The sequence below is a fragment of the Mauremys reevesii genome, linkage group 16, assembly GCF_016161935.1.
Source record: "Mauremys reevesii isolate NIE-2019 linkage group 16, ASM1616193v1, whole genome shotgun sequence".
NCBI classification, from domain to species: Eukaryota; Metazoa; Chordata; order Testudines; family Geoemydidae; genus Mauremys; species Mauremys reevesii.
The window spans coordinates 10,293,377-10,310,376 of record NC_052638.1 but is presented as its reverse complement, the minus strand read 5'-3'; the positions used below and the strand labels follow the sequence as shown (position 1 = coordinate 10,310,376).

General features: G+C 40.1%; 1 protein-coding gene across 2 annotated transcripts in view; it reads right to left on the bottom strand.

The window, feature by feature from the left end:
- Positions 1 to 17,000, bottom strand: part of BBS2 (Bardet-Biedl syndrome 2) — a 29,740-nt gene that overhangs the window by 8,803 nt on the left and 3,937 nt on the right. For both annotated transcript variants that reach the window (XM_039503414.1, XM_039503413.1), the window contains 10 exons: positions 15,561 to 15,788; positions 13,951 to 14,076; positions 13,598 to 13,660; positions 11,517 to 11,594; positions 8,429 to 8,533; positions 6,995 to 7,081; positions 5,533 to 5,668; positions 3,106 to 3,245; positions 2,135 to 2,282; positions 1,432 to 1,603 (listed from right to left, as the gene is read on the bottom strand). In XM_039503414.1, the coding sequence (XP_039359348.1) occupies positions 1,432 to 1,603; positions 2,135 to 2,282; positions 3,106 to 3,245; positions 5,533 to 5,668; positions 6,995 to 7,081; positions 8,429 to 8,533; positions 11,517 to 11,594; positions 13,598 to 13,660; positions 13,951 to 14,076; positions 15,561 to 15,788 (1,283 nt within the window). The remainder of the gene's footprint in view (positions 1 to 1,431; positions 1,604 to 2,134; positions 2,283 to 3,105; positions 3,246 to 5,532; positions 5,669 to 6,994; positions 7,082 to 8,428; positions 8,534 to 11,516; positions 11,595 to 13,597; positions 13,661 to 13,950; positions 14,077 to 15,560; positions 15,789 to 17,000) is intronic.

Below are 17,000 nucleotides of genomic sequence, written 5' to 3'. Positions count from 1 at the left end.
AGAGGTCAAGTCCAGCCCCCTCCACTGCGGCAGGACCAAGTAAACCTAGACCATCCCTGACTGGTGTTTGTCCAACCTGCTCTTAAAAACCTCCAATGACGAGGATTCCACAATGTCCCTTGGAAGCCTATCTCAGCAGAGTCAGATGGTTTTTCCTAATATCTAACCCTTGATGCAAATTAAGCCCATTGCTTCTTATCCTAACATCAGTGGACATGGAGAACAATAAATCACCATCCTTTTTATAACAGCTGTTACCATAAGTGAAGACTGTTATCAGATCCCCCTTTAGTCTTCTTTTCTCAGGTCTAAACATGCCCTGGTTTTTTGGTTTTGTTTTTTTTTTAAACTTTTCCTCATAGGTCAGGTTCTCTAAACCTTTGATCATTTTCATTGCTCTCCTCTGGACTCTTGCCAATCTATCCACATCTTTCCTAAAGTGTGGGCACCCAGAATTAAACACAGTATCCAGTGCCGAGTAGAGTGGGACAATTACATCCTGTGCCTTACATATAACACTCCTGTTAACACACTCAAAATGATACTAATGTTTTTCGCAACTGGATCACATTGACTCGTATTCATTTTGTGATCCACTGCAGTCCCCAGATCCTTTTCAGCAGTTCTACCACCCAGCCAGTTACTCCTAATTTTGTAGATGTGCATTTGATTTTTCCTTCCTAAGTGAAGTAGTTTGCACTTGTCTTTATTATTGAATTTAATCTTGTTGATTTCAAAACAATTCTCCAATTTGTCAAGGTTGTTTTGAATTCTAATCCTGTCCTCCAAAAGTGCTTGCAACCCCTCCCAACCTGGTGTCATCAGCAAATTTTATAAGCATCCTCTGTACTCCATTATCCAAGTCATTCACAAAACTATTGACTAGTATCAGAGCTAAGACTTACCCCTGCGGGACCCCACTAGATACGCCCTGCGAGTTTGACAGTGAGCCATTAATAATTACTCGAGAACAGTCTTTGAAACAGTTGTGCATCCACTTTATAATAATTTCATCTAGACCACATTTCCCATATTCCATCAGCACCCAAGCCTGGTCCCACAGCTGTCAATGGCCAACCTCCCGTTGACTATCAAGGGAACAAGATCAGGCCCTTAATGATTTAAGCATGTAGGGCCTCCAGTTTCAAACGTGCTGAGCACTCACAGCTTCAGCTGAAGTCATTGGGAGCTGCAGGTGTTTAGCACCTCTGGAAATCAGGTGTTTTTAAAGAAGCATTTCAATTCTCTTTGAAATAGGAGTCAGGATGCACAGGAACTAGGTCTGAAGAAATTAACGACTGTACTCGTCACACACCTTCTACAACGCAAGGGCACAGAAAGCTACTGAGGCTACATCACTGCTACGTTTCACACCAAACGCTGCTGACGTCAGAAATGGGGCTTGACACTGTACTATTCTACAAACCTTACCTGCTTCTGTAACCCACAAAGGCTTTGATGTGTAAATCCACTGGGACATCTTTGGGAGGAGTAAGAGGAACCTGAATGCGACCCGAGAGGTTCTGGAGACTGGGATGAACCACATGGCTCTCGCCTTCAAATATCCCTTCAGCAAAGATCAGCACGGCTCGGATAATTGTGTCTTAGGAAAAGGGAGAAAGTGGTTTATTAATAGTTCTCCACTGGCAATAACTCTGCTTCACTTTCAAAATTAAATAGGGGAGGGTTTTCCGTGAGAGTGGGGGAGAAGATATTGGATTACAGACATTTAGCCTTCATGCTGAGACCCAGATTCGGCAGCTGCATGCTCAGCCTCAGGCTGGCACACACTGAATTGTTCTCTAGCCACTCCTACAGGTGACATGAGGATGGCGACAGGGATCAGCAAGACCAATTTACTTCACTTCATGTATCAATTGCATGGAAGAAGGAACAAGCAGTAAGGAGCTAACAAGGCTTTCAGATACCATGGTGATGAGGGTCACAGAAGAAACTATTCAGATTGATGGAACATTGGTTGATTCAAAACTCTTTGAAAGGAAGACATCCAGACAGAAGACATTGAGAATGACAGACCAACTAGAGGACAGGCAAACCACTAGCTAAATGCACCAAAACTTTTGCATGTGAGGTTATAAGAAACCATCATCATCAGCTGCAAATTATTTCTCACCATTAGATGTGGAAATACACAACTCTACGTGGGCAGCCTGACTGTCAGAGCCCAGGTTCACGGACAGGGCTGTCTGCAGCTGGGTGTTAGCTGGAATCACTCCCCTCTGCCCATCAGCTTCGTTCACCTGCGCGCTCAGTTCAGCCTGCTGCAAAACACACACTTCCAGCTCAGCATCACAAGAGCAAGGTTTTCATTAAAGCAGTTCTGAAGATACAGCCAAGAGCCCTCCACCACGGGAAGCCTTCATACATTTTAAACATCTGTGAAGAATGTTTTGATTAGGCTTCTCCTCAAACTCTCTTGGCTGAATCTGACTTATACAATGCCTTGTTGCCAACTGTGATCTCTTTAGGAAAGCATGAGAGGGGTTGCTTGGGACAACCCTAAACCTTAAGCACATACTTAAGTCCCATGGGACATCAGCACATACTTCATCAACACATACTTAAGTGCATTGCTGAATCCAGGCCTTAACCATTACACCTACAGCATGGATCTACTCTTCCTTCTGAGTGTTCTCAAAGCTCAATATAACTCCGTCCTTCGCTACGTATCCCCCATTTGTCAAGGTTGCCCTGATCCCCTGAACTCTGCCCATGTTCCCAACCACAGCCGTTTGTCAGATTCCCACCCAATCACCTCTGTGCCCTCTTTTTCTCACCCATGCATCACCAACAATAAAGATCCTGCAATCAGAACTTAAGTTAATCATTCAGTTACATGAGCCAGAAGAGAATCCAGCTTCCTCTCCATTAGCCCTGCAGAGCCAATGTATTCAGTAGACTAAAAAAGTAGGGAAAACGTTAGGTATTAAAGTAAGAAGAGCTGGCGCTGAATACACGCAAGGAGCCGGCCTGTTGCATGCGATGCCTCTATTTTACATTGTCACTGCACTCTAATTCTTCTAACAGCCTATGGGTCTGGGGGAGAGACCAGAGTCAGGCCCTACATCTTGTTTTGAGAAGTACCTTTGAGTTTTCCTCATAGTTTCGTAATTCCAGCAGCAGATTTTGTTTCTTTTGACTAAGCTCCCGAATCAGATCCTGTTCCGCACTGGTATCCATCAAGTTTCCTTTCATCTCCTGGCTTCCTGGCAGGTAGCCACGTACTGCACAAAAACAAAGCACCGAGCATTTCAAGCATGTCTTTAGCAGCAATCTCTAGACTGCCACTTTTGCAGCATGAATCCCTACTAACAGATCCACTGTAGAAATAATACCAGGTCAGCCCCTCAGGTGGCATAAATGGGTGTAGCTCCACTGAAGTAAATGGAGTTATGCTGATTTACACCACCTGAGGACAGGGCCCACTATACTTACCATGACAACATGGCTGGACATTTAAAGGGACACTGATGACTTCTAGTGCATTTGGAGACTTCCATGAAAGTGTCTCCTGCCTCCTTAAAGCTGACTCTCAATGATCAGAATGAGTAATAGAACAATGCAGATCTCTCTTTCAGAATTCTTTTAGTTTATTTTATATTTAGTTTAGTTTAGGTGAGTCTTAAGTTACTTACAAGCAACTCTCAACATTACTCCATCCTGACCAAGCTTCTGTCTGGGAATTTTACAGAGGCCAAGTGTTCTTGTTATTATCTTGGTATGAATGCAACTCACCACTTCCATCTATTCTAGCTAGACAACCCTCCTAACCTAGCTCCTATTTTTTGTTCAGGGAGACTTAGCTTCAGGGCTAAGATTTGTTTCATAATGGTCAGGATGAACAGAAGGTTGGGTCCAGCCAGGTAGGATCCAGAGGGAGTCCCTGCACCCAAGAATCTGGGAGGGGATACTGAGGCAGGAGAGTTCAAAGTAGCAAGCTAGAAACCACAGAACTGCTTGCAAAGGCCTTTCATTTTACAGCAGGTCTGTTCCCTGTTAGTTCTGTTTGTAAGAGAAGATGAAATCCATGGAGGAAAACCAGCACTCCTGTTGAATGTTCTGCCTGACTGCGCAGAGCCAAGAAAAAGGTATGGGGAAACTGAAAATCTCTACATGATTCTGAGTTTAAAGGCACACCACCCCAATGGAGAGAGAGAAACACACACACACACACACACACACACACACACACACACACCATTATTTCCTTTGTGGTCAACAATTCAATTCAGATGAAGTAGGGAGGGAGAGAGGGAACACTGAAAGACAGAAGAACAATGGCCGGGATCTTGCAACTGGCTCAGCATGGCTGGATCTTGCGCCCATGCAGAGCCCCAATGACTTGCATGAAGCCCTGTGAGGGTGTAAGGTTCTGAACACATGCACCTGATTGCAGGATTATCATCATTTAGTATCTGTAATACAGTAGTGCCAAGAGGCTCCAATGAAAATAAAGGATCCCACGTTGCCATGTATTGTGTATATATGAATACATGCAGCAAGACAGCACCACATGCCTCAGAGCAGGATCAAGGCCTATGATGTTAACCTATAGGGCTTATTTAAGATGAGTTGCCTTATTAATATTGCCCTATTCATTGGTTCTTTACTCCCCAGCAAAAAAGGCTTACATGCCCAAAGATAAGCAGGGGGTTCTCCTGATGACGTATGGTAAAAGCACTCAGGAGTACGCATAAAGAGTGGTATGCTGTGCTACTTTCCTTAATATGTTTGGACTTGTGTTCCAAATAGGTTGTGCCAGGCTCATGTGTAACTGCTGAGCGGGTTTCAGATGGTTAACACAGTCACCTGTGAGCCTTTCCTTTGACCCCCATGCTTATCTGTATATTCAGTTTGAGAAAATTTATTTAAGTAGTTTGAATAAAAAATACCTCCCATCTCAACTAAGTTTCACTTCCTTAGAATCTGACGATATAAGTTTACAAGATCTCCAGTCAACCACAGTATCTTCCATAACACACAAGGTTGTTATTTCCTAAATTGCTAAATAAAAAAATCAAGCAAGAACATACATATTTTTAAAAAAATAAACTTCTTTCAGATCTTCTTTATCTATCCTGAAGAAGCTGAAAAGATCCCGCACATATTTATTTTTTCCCTTGCCATTCAATTTTAGCAGCATGGCTTGAAGTATCCCTGCATATATGGAGTACAATTCTGCTTCACTCTTAGTGGAAGATCACTTCTGCTAAGCAACTGAACTTTGTAGGGCCACATGTCATCATACAGATAACAGGTTTGATTGTTTATCGTCCAGGAGGCAGTATTCAAAATCTTGTTTGTGGAAAGCTTGACCCTTCTATTCCCTGGATTTTGCAAAGGAGAATGACAGATTTGGCAGGCAAAAATACATGCAAACACAAAAGACATTTAGCAGGTATTGTAACAATAGAATGTATTAGTATTAATGCTTTGTGGGTAATGCTCTTGGCATTTCTGCTTAGCTTAAACTAATACAATGATGCTGCAAAGGATTTTTCATGCTCTTACCTTCACCATCAACAGAACAGCAGATTAACTGGGTGTTACCATCCATTCTATAATCCCCTTCTACCACTCCTGCAATTGAGGAAGCAAAGTTGTCCTTAAAGATGACCTCCCCAGTTCGGTCACTGCGTGCATCAACCTGAAATACAGAACATTCCCAAGACACAAGATGAAAATGAAAGCTAACCTCACTGGATAAATTATGCTGCAGTCTGGGACATTAACTGAGGAATCCTGCTGCATTTATGGAACTGCAGGTGAACTTGCAGCTCCGTTGATCAGATAAAGAAAACACCCCCCAAAATTAACTAGCAATGAAATGACAGATCCAGACACACACGTAAAAGTGAGCCGCTCCTCAGAGAGGCTTCCCCCTGAGCTAAGTAAAAAGAGAAAGAAAGAGGGGAATTGCAAGCCTGTGCTGTCAAGGTGATACATACTATTGAAGCAGCAATGACAGGACCAAACTATAAGTAACCTTAAGGCAGCATTTACAGTCTCCAGCCTTATTCATAGTCTTTGTCTGATGAAATGTGTTACTTTTATGCACAAATATCATGACCTTTAATGATCATTCCATGGGGGGATTTTTCAGTTCTGCATAGCTTTACTCTTCCAAGGCACAGGACACAGCAATGTTTTTCTAGGAGCTGGAGACTTTCAAATTAATGACCAGGGAGGATACGGTATATGAAAGACTAGACAAAGGAGGAATAAGTGTGTTGAAGTTTCCTACACAACAATGTTGTATCAAGTCTAGCAGCTCCACACCAGAGGTTCCAATGAATCCTGGGGCTCTAGGTTGCTAACCTGAGGCAAATGAAATCAAATTCTCCTGAGATAATGAAAGAAGACATTGTGGAAGGAGTGTAGTTTTACAAGAAAACATTGGCAAATGGTGTCCCTGGGAGACCTGGCAGCTAAATCAACCATTTCTAGCAAACAACAATGCTAAGCAACTGTGTTAAAAGGGAACGGAATTGAGTTTTATATAATAAGTTTACATATTAATTATATTATCCAATGTATGATGGATTTATTATGGAGCGGTAATAACCCTTCCATAGTTAAGAATGATGCTACCTTCTCTATTATCTAATACGTTTCCTTCATTTGTCATTTAAGAACATCCAGGAAACACGGGAGAAGGATACTAGGGTGTTCTCAATATACAGAGCTGGAAGTGGAAGGAGCACCTCAGAAGAACTATACAATCTCCACTACCACAGAAACAACCTACTACACCGTAGCGATTGATTTTGAAAATATTCAGGGGACTGTTCTTCCTGTAAACGATGGAGTATTTGACAGGGTATTCATAAGCTGAGCTAGGCTCATCGTAATATTTCTTCAGAGCTCAGTCTAGTCTTTTGAATAGTTTCTCTGTTCAGCCTTATACAACTAAAGAGCTTTGTCCAAATGCAATCTCTCGATTCACAGCTACATTCTCTCCCTTTGAACTCACCTTCCCATTGGACCATCCAGTGATCAATTCACATACTCCATCAGAGTTAAGGTCAAATGCATGTATGCTCATTGCATGATTTTTAGACTGGGGAAAAAACAAAGAACAAATGCATGAAGCTATTGCTATTGGTGCTGGAGTACGTATAGATTACATACAGGAGTAACAAGATGTCTCCCAACAGAGTGCCAGGGCATCCATACCTATAAATCATGTACCTCTAAAATCTGAGCACCTGCATTACAGATACAGGCCAGTGTTCTCCAAGAATGTAATCTTTCCCTCCAATATGTTTCCATCCAAGAAGATGATCAACGCCCACCTCCTCCCACAAAAACAGTGGACAGTACAAGAGCCTGATTCTCCGAGACAAGAGTTACAGTCCCAGAGTTCTTATAAATCTCGTTTGCAGTTGGGAAATGCCCTTAGCGCAAAGGAAATCATTTCCACATGATTTTTTAATATCACAACTGCTCCAGTCAGTGGCAATAAGAAAATGTAAACTGAGTATCCGGAGTAGGCTCTTCCTAGCAGCAAGATCTATTAGATCTATTGGAACAGTCCCTGAACGAAACTTGGGGAAGCCCCATTACTTCAGACATTTAAAACTACACTGGCTAGAGCACTTGGAAACAATCCTGTGCAGGGAACAATCCTGTGCTGATCTCTGGGAAATGGACTAGATGAGCTAGTAGGTATTTCCATCTGCCCATTATCATTTCGTTTTCTGTATTCTTGTTAAAACACATTTCATTTGGTGAAATCAACAGCAGTCCAAACAGAAACACATCTGTATTGAAACAATCACATGTCAAATTGTGCAAGGTGGGTGGAGTCCTAAGATAGGAGACCAACCTGTGTTCAGAGAAGTCTTGGGAACAGCAGCATTCTGTTATCTGGCCTTTCCCAAAGCCTTATCTTTGGGCATTGTAACTAATACACAAATCATACTTCTCACCTCCTTTGTGGGCAGAATAGGAATACAAACATGCTTACTTCCTGATCACCAGCACACCTACCAGCAGCACTGATATAGTTACAGAAAAGGCTGCAAGGCCCTCACAAATGCCATGTAAAATGACTGTACCTCCGAAATATTTGTCAACAGTATCTCCACTGAATGAATCCAGTATGAACAAGGAACTCAAAATCCCTCATATGATTGCAGTCCTAATGGGGAGTCCAATAGCAATTGGCCCAGCAGGGCAGACGTTAATTGATGTGCTATTAATTTTGAATAGTGACATTTTATACATATAAAATAAACCAGTTCCATAGTACACATAGGCTGAGATTTCCAAAACCAAGAGATTTGTACACCCAATTCCCATTAAAATTAACAGGAACCGGGCACCCAAATCTGCAAGTTGGCTTTGAAAATCTCAGCCATAACGTTCCAATTTCTTTCTTTAGAACGTATTTGATTGTACTAACTTTAATCCTCCAGTAGCGGGCTGTCTTGTCGTAAACTCCTACTGTACCATTAGATAGGGCATAGCCAAATCGACTGCCATACATGGGACTAAGTGCAGTGATAGTCTGAAAAAAGAATATGTAAGCGTTAGAATGCATCTCTACTTCTAGAATTTAAAGTAAATGATAATAGAATGCATGCAATTTCTGTACCAAATTAGCTGTTTTACACATTAATTAATTGGGGATAACTTTCCTCCATAAAGAACACTACTACACTAGGTATACCGAAGATTAGTTTAAAATCACTATGGGCTCATCCTTCTTACTAAGATTCTTTGGCAAAAGTTTTGTCTCAGTGAGAAAACGCCTGTGGTCACTGGTGTTTATAACATGGTGTCATTTAGACCCACTCTGGTTAGACAAAACTCTCTTTAAAACACAAATGGCTGTGGGTGCCTAATGGCCCAATGTCACTAACACTGATGGAGCTGTCCGGGTGCTAACAACGGTGGGAAACGTTTGCCACAGATCTCCAGGCCTAAATCAATGAGATAAAACAAAGGTCACTTTCCAGGATCAAGCTCTGGTAGGGGAAAGAACACTGGTGAACATCTGTGGCGTTACAGAAATAATAAAACACTAATAAACATAAATGGCAGAACCAGGGAAGTGCCTACAAGACCATAACTCCCCCGAAACTCAACTTTTTTTTCCTTCCTAGGTGCACCACACAAGTTAGCTATTAGAGTAGCCCCTTAACATGAATATAAAGTGTTCTGATGCCAAATCAGAGTTACAGACGCATCAATTCCAAGACCACAAGGGACTACAGTGATCATCTAGTCTGACCTCTTGCATAACACCAGCCACAGGACTTCCCTGAATTAATTCTTGTTTGAACTACAGTGTGTCTTTTAGAAAGACATCCAGTCTTGATTTTAAAATTGCCAGTGATGGAGAATCCATCACAATCCTTGGTAAGTTGTTCCAATTGTTAATTACCCTGTTAAATATTTGCACCTTCATATTCAAGTCTGAATTTGTCTAGCTTCATCTTCCAGACATTTCGTCTTCTATAAGTTTGTCTGCTAGATTGAAGAACCTTCTATTATCAAATTTCTGTTCTCAGTGTACGTACTTGTATACTAATCAAGTCACCTCTTAACCTTCTCTTTGATAAGCTTAATAGATTGAGCTCTTTGAGTCTATCACTATAAGGCATGGTTTCCAATCCTTTAGTCATTCATGTGGATCCTCTTTGAACCTTCTCCAAGTTATCAACATCCCTCTTAAATTGTGGACACTACAACTGGACACAGTATTACAGTACCGGTCATACCAGTGCAAAAAACAATGGTAATATAACCCGTCTACTCCTAACTCATTTACACATCCAAGGTTCATATTAGCCCTTTCAGTACAGCATCACCAAAAGGTTACATAAGAAGACTGGTCAGACCAAAGGTCCATCTAGCCCAGTATCTGTCTACCGACAGTGGCCAATGCCTTGGTTTGTAATGGACCACAAACAATATTTAAAAAACAGAACACTGCAGTCTTTTAAAATGAGTACACTATATAAAAGCCATCATCCAAACATGTTGCACGGAATTTACCTTCCTCCAAGGAAGAGTTTGTGGAATGTTGAGTGTCCCTTTAATTTAGAACTATAAGATAAGAACAAGCTTCTTAAGGAATCTGTAAGCATGGCTTTAAAACATGTAGGATAAGAAATAAATCATGTATGAGCTTGATCTACTCTTAACTCTGAACAACCTCCCCTTTAACTATAAATCACGATATTACTCCAGAACATAACTTTGCAGTAAATACCTAATGCAGGCTTCAGGTATTGACCAGCTTTAGGCATTTTAACAGATATTCTCTGCTGAATGCTACACAGCTTTGCTATCTAAATCATGGTCTTGCTGCACTGGGAAGTGCTGAAAACAGCTAACCTAGCAGCCATACCTAACTGTTTCAAAAGTACAAATGGCATAAATTATTCCAGGCCAGGGTATCCTGTTAAATTTTAATTCTAGCCACCTTCATCTAACAAAACTGTTCTTCTTTAGCTTTAATAGCTCTTTCATAAGTGGTTTAGTAGCTAAGCCTTTTATCCCTAACTCCAGCAGTGAGTTTCCTCACACAATACAGTTCTCAGATTTTCGAGGAGGGGCGTCTCTAGGGTGTCCTTCCCACTCCACTGCAACCCTAGAAGTGGCAGAATTAAGAATATTCCTAAATTCAACCACAAGGCGCTTTCCCACCCTAAAAGCAACTAATCTCTAATAGTGGGGATCCTCTCTCTGCCACTAAACTGAAGAGTGACAACCCCACACCCTTTTACTTTCTATTCATACACATTCCCTCCCTAAAAGCCTTCCTGTCCCATAACTGTAATTTAGGCCCCGTCTATGCTACAGGTGCAGCCAAGTTTTTTTTAACTGGTGCATGTCACTCTTATCTGACCTGGTTACAACGAACAACCTTCAGTTATGTCCACACAGCATGATTTTTTTTTTAAATGTAACCTTACTTAATTTGTATTTGTGCATCCGCAAGTAGCTTACTCATGTTTCTGTCAATGCATTCTAGAAAAAACTTGCGTCACTAATCTGAGACAATACCAACATAAAATACTGAGGTTGTCTTATTAACTACTGAACTTCTTGTCTAAGAGATACAGGCACTGACTTCTTAGCCATGATCTGACCCCACCTATCCTATGATTTTGGGGGAAAATATTGTAACTGAATGAGCTCTCTTGTTTACAGCTTCTGACTGAGGGCCTGATCCATAGCCAATTGACATCAATGGGATCATTCCAGTGACTTCAGTGTGGCTGGATGGAGCCCTATTTTCTGACAAACAGTATTTTCTTTTTAAAACCTGGCAGACTATCTGTAAAACAGCACAGCAAAAATCACAATCCAGATGGCTTAAATCCATTATTAAATTGTAACTTTTGAAATGCTAATAAAATAGGTAATATTAAATAATTAACTCAACTGGTCATTATAGTAAATCTAAGCTACTGTAGATTTATGGTGGGCAATATTTTGTACTCTGAGCATACAATAAACACTGTTTAGAAGTAATTTACCTCTGTTTCTGACATTTCTGCCACAATCTCATCTTCTTTAAAAACCCTGATGTCAAAATCCTCAGACCCAACAAGAAGCTAAAAAGAAAGAAATAATCTTAAAATAGTTTATTTAACTACAGTAACAAAAAACAAAGAGACACAAGAATTCAGAGGCAAGCAGAAAGTTTTTACTGAGTAAACAAATATGCTAGGCCCAGGCTTCAAGAGTTTTTTGTGGTGTTATGAAAAGTTTGTAAAGTGCTTTGGGACCAAAAGGTGCCACAGACAGTGTCGACTCTAAGAACACATACTAAAATACCTAAGGCAAGGATGAGGGAAAGCACTCTAGTACTGCCAGGATATATTCTGGTCTCACTGTCCAAAACTCAGTATTAGCATTCATAACTGTAGTTACATACATAAGAGAAATTATATCCTCTGTATTGGGGTAGGGAATCTGCAGCTCAGTTGCAACTCTCTAAGAGCCATGTGGATTCAAATAGATCATGACCTGCAATGCCAAGCGTTAACCACGCTCATATGAGCAGACAGCTGAATGCCATTTTATTTTATAGCACTGATCATCCCAAATTCAAAGGCCTCTTGTTCTATGCTGACCCAAAATCAGCTCATTTGAGGGTCCAGTTCATTGTCACCCGGCACCTTAGTGCTTTACACCAGTGCAAAAATGGGTGCAAAATGCTACCATTCTGATTTAGTGTAAATGATTGCATGAGGTGCAGGACAATGCTGACTTGGGCCCTGGTTCTTACTGCTCATGCACTCAGTTTTCTCAGTTCCTTTCCTGCACTCTACTTGTTGGAACAGGGAGTGTTAAAGAAGGCAATATGGAAAACCATTTTACAAATATGGGTAAATGTCATCACCTTCAGGTTATAGAAACTGAGGAGTAGAGAAGTTGAGTGATTTGTCCAAGGTCACACAGTGAATCAGTGGCAGAGCCAAGAATACAATTCAATTCTAACCCCCTCTCTGGTGCCCTTCTCTACTGGACCTTGCTAGCCTAGAATCATCTCCAGCGTTGCTTAGTATATGGCTTTACTTGTCCTTCAGCCCACTCAGTTCCCACAAATAAGGTGGAGGAAGAGAGGTAAGACTGTGACACCAATCCTGCAAATAGATTACTTCAGTGAGACCAATATAGATGAATGGTCTGTATATTTGTAAGACTCCATCATGGGTAAGCAGAAGAAACTTGGATTACATCTGTAATATGCACATGTCAATGGTACAAGTCCTTAGCCAACTAAAAATGAGGTTTTCCCAGGTAATGAGGAGGAAAGAGGAAGTGATCATTATAAAATTCAAAGCTCAATAAGAGACAGAAACACCATTTTTTAGAAACTAGAAGTTTGCACGCTCATGTAATAGCCTATACACACACTGTAAATTGCACCACCTGGGCGTAAGAGTTTTCCTTACCCTTGCCTTACATGGTCTCAACAGCAAGAGGCTTGTTAAAATTATTTTCAGTCTTACACCAATGCAGTGGGTAACAGTTAATCATTGTGTCATTACTGAAAAAATGCACTGTGATTGGATTTGAGAATGGCTACATCAAAAACAAGTTCAACCATAAATGAGATTATTTGTAATATACTTTTACAATTGTCCACTATAATGAATAACATGGTTTCTAACTAACAGTTTCTTTGCCATTTAAAGTATATATCAGTCATTAGGAGGTCCAGCAATCTGTCTGCTTTATGTATTTTTTTACATATAGTGAACTGGATTTGAGAGAAAATATACACTGTAAACTGCAAAGAACCGCTTCAGAATTATGATTAGTGATCAACACATCCAAAGCCAGGCTCCAAATCCTGCAAAGACTTATGTTCACACTTAACTTACCCACTATGACTAGTTGCACTGAAGTCACAGTGAAGTTTAATACGTGCATAAGTGTTTGCAGGATCAGGGCCTAAGAAAGAACTATAGCTCCAAGCAGAGTTAAATCTAACCAGCAACATAAGGGAGTCAAATATGATAATTCAGTTATTTTCTTTCAACATAAATTCACTGCAGGACAATACTACAGCTGAATTCACAGAAGAACGATCCACAAAGAAACAAACCTCTTTTTTCCCATCACCATCGAAATCGCACAATGCTAATGAACGAACATTGTCCCCAGTAACCTAAAATTAAAAGAAAGGAGTCATCAATACTTATGCTAGTTTAGCCTATGACAACTACTTTTATGTTCTGAGTTGCCAAGAGAACAAAGACTATTAGAATATAGTTGGTTCAGGCTCAGATTGCTGTATTTACTGAATAAATTACAAATACACAGTTTATCATGAATCTTAAATTAAGAAAGATTTCCGAACTATTCAAAAATCAAATTAATATTGATTTTATTAAACATAATTTTGATCTATCAAAAATACTCTTGTAGCAGCATCAAAAGGACTGTGTGTATCTTTACCGTCCAAAAAAGATCATTTCCTTCATGATCAAAGCCCTGCAGAGCACAGTTTCCACCAATAATAGCAAGAGGAGATGAAATATCTCCTAGCATTCCAAGCACTATTGCATTAGCTCCATCTGCAACCTGCAGAGAAACATTAAAGGAATATAGAAACATAGCAAAGATTCAGATATACATACGCATACTGTACATGCAAAGAGAAAGCATCCAGCATTACATCAACTTAATACTGTATGTATTAACTCAGAAGTTATTCATCAGTTACTATAAAGTATTGGTAGCCTAAAAGGTTGAAACAATAACCAGAAACTAAACAAAATAGAGATAACTAACTGCAAACTTCAAACATAAACAGCAGAATCTATGCTGTATTTAATTGTACATGATGAAGGTTTTATGTACGTCACATCTACGGCTTCATGATAAAAATGCAACTGTTAGGGTTTTTCACAATGTTTAACACTCTTTATAACCTACTAAGCACGTACTCCATGTACACTTACGAAATTGGCTCTGTTTACATCCACTGTAGTGGAGTAAGGGAAAGTAATCTGAACTGTTACATTTTTAGTATCTCTTGTTTTATCATACCCAAAACAGTGTTACCTGTAAAGTGCTTAGCAAAGACATGCTCACTGCCCCAAAGAATCTATAATCTAAAGTCCCAATTTGACAATGAGATCTGTGCAAAGGCCTGTAGACTTGAATGGGACTTGCGCATGGGCAAACCCTTTCACTCCTAGCATCTCACTGGGGGATGGAGGCCATAGCAGGTCCTGACCTTGTAATCAAATCTCCCTGGGTTGACTCCTGTGGCCATATAGATTCAGGGACAGGATTGGGGCCTAACTGTAAGATGAGACAAGTGAGAGTAACGAACAATGGGGAGAGGTTACAGTACTAAGGTAGGTCAACCCAGTTACTCACAGTTGGCTAGGATGAAGGTTACAATAAGGTCAGTCTGCAATTACTCAGGCTGGTTGTTAACCCTGTATGTACAAACTCCTTTCCCCACCCGCACACCCTGTTAGTCTTTTTTTAAATCTATAATTTTTATTATCCTGTTCCTATTTTAAAAAGAAACAAAGAAAACGGTGAAGTATTTAATGAACTAGTTTTAGATATTTACCTGAAAAATAAAGAATAGTATGCCCAGAATAATGTAATGTTTTAAATTTTTCCTACAAAATCTGTGATTCAATGACAAACCCACGGTTTTTCCAAGATACTGTTCCAAGCAGACTTAGTTCGGATATCAGATTGGAATATATAATTCTACTCAAATGATTTTATTTCAGCTCTGAATATTTTCAAAGGCTTTTAAGTTTTGGCTTGCAACCAGTATACCATATTATAAAAAAAAACTCACTCACTCAAGCTCAGACAATGTGTCACATTAACATTATACTGTCCTCTTAAAAATACAATACTGATTTTCAAAACATGCAAGTCCTCTGCCCAGAAAGTCCTGAATCTAATTATATCACTGATGTGCAAAAAGCAAAGCACAGCAATTGAATAAATTAACTTAGAATTTATGACTCCTAAACTGGTTTATAGGAAAGAAGGAAAGAAAGACATGAAGACTAACAGTGAAATTAACTTGCCTCTCTGTAAAACAAATCCGAGTTGTTGTACACATCGTAAGCCAACAAGTTAGTCTGTGTTCCAACTAGAAGACAATCATAGCCAAGCTGGGGATTCAGCACTCCGGCTGTTAGGCAGCTGACCCCCTGGTTAATGTTGAGAAGAGAAATATCTGAATCCTGGCTGCTTTGCATCATACGATTTGCATTTACATGCTGGCCACGGGCATGAGGATTATGAATAAAAACCTGTGCAAACAAAAAGTACATTTCAAAGATTGTTCGAAATCCTGCTAGCCACCATGTATATTCAGAAGCAGTAAAATTACAGTCCTCATATTCAGGCATGGGTTCTGGAGTCTAACAAAGAGACATGGACATGTTAAGGGTTTTTTTGTTTGTTTTTGCTGTTGCTGCTTCTTACAGCCCCTTTTAGGTACCTTCTACACTACAAAACCAGCAATTTCCAAAATTTGTTACAAGCACACTTGTGCCAGCTTTGCAGAGGTGTAATGTTGTTAAAACTATTTTGAAAATTGAGACTGACTAGTATTAAGAACGTTGTATGCAGTGTAGTTGAGTTGGTCCCAGGATATTAGAGAGACAAGGTGGGGGAGGTAGTATCTTTTACTGGACCAATTTATATTGGTGAAAGAGACAGGCTTTTGAGCCACACAGAGCTCTTCTTCACATCTGAAGAGTTCTGTGTGGCTAAAAACCTGTTTCACCCACCTTGTCTCTCTAGTATTTAGAATGATTATTTTTAAAATATTAAGAAAGTTATGCCCCATCTCTCCTGGTAATGGTATTAGCAAAACCAGGGCTATTATAGTAATTTATGTGCTATACGCAAGTAGCACAATATCACATGAGATTGGAAAATCATTAGCCTCCTTTTTCTGTACTTATCTTCTTTAAGGCTAAATGCTTTAATAGTATAATTAATCCAAACCCAATTAACACAAATGCCCAGAAGCAATGTTTACCCCCAACGTTTCTTGTGTTAAAACCCAAATGAAGTTTTACGCCACAATCCTGCAATTGGATCCATACAGCCAAAGCACTGTGTCTGTGTCGAGACCCACTGTAATCCAGGGCCCTCTGCATGTGCAAAAGGGTTCACTCAAGCAGATCTGATTCAGGGCCTGGAACCTTGGTTTGCAAATGGAACTGATGGATTTAAAAGCAGAACTATGAAGACAAAGGTATTATACTCCTACTCACACATTAGAATGCATTTGCTACAGTTTTTTTAATAATAAAATACGCACCAATCCCCATCCCCTTCAAAAGGGAAGGGAAAAAAGGCCATCACTCTGATTGTATGTTATATTCCTTTCCCCTACTCTTTTTCTAAATAGACCCTTGTCTAGTTAGATTGCAACGTCTTTGGGGAAGGGACCATCTACTATATTATGTCTGTACAGTGCCTAGTATAACGAGTCCCTGTTCTTGACTGGA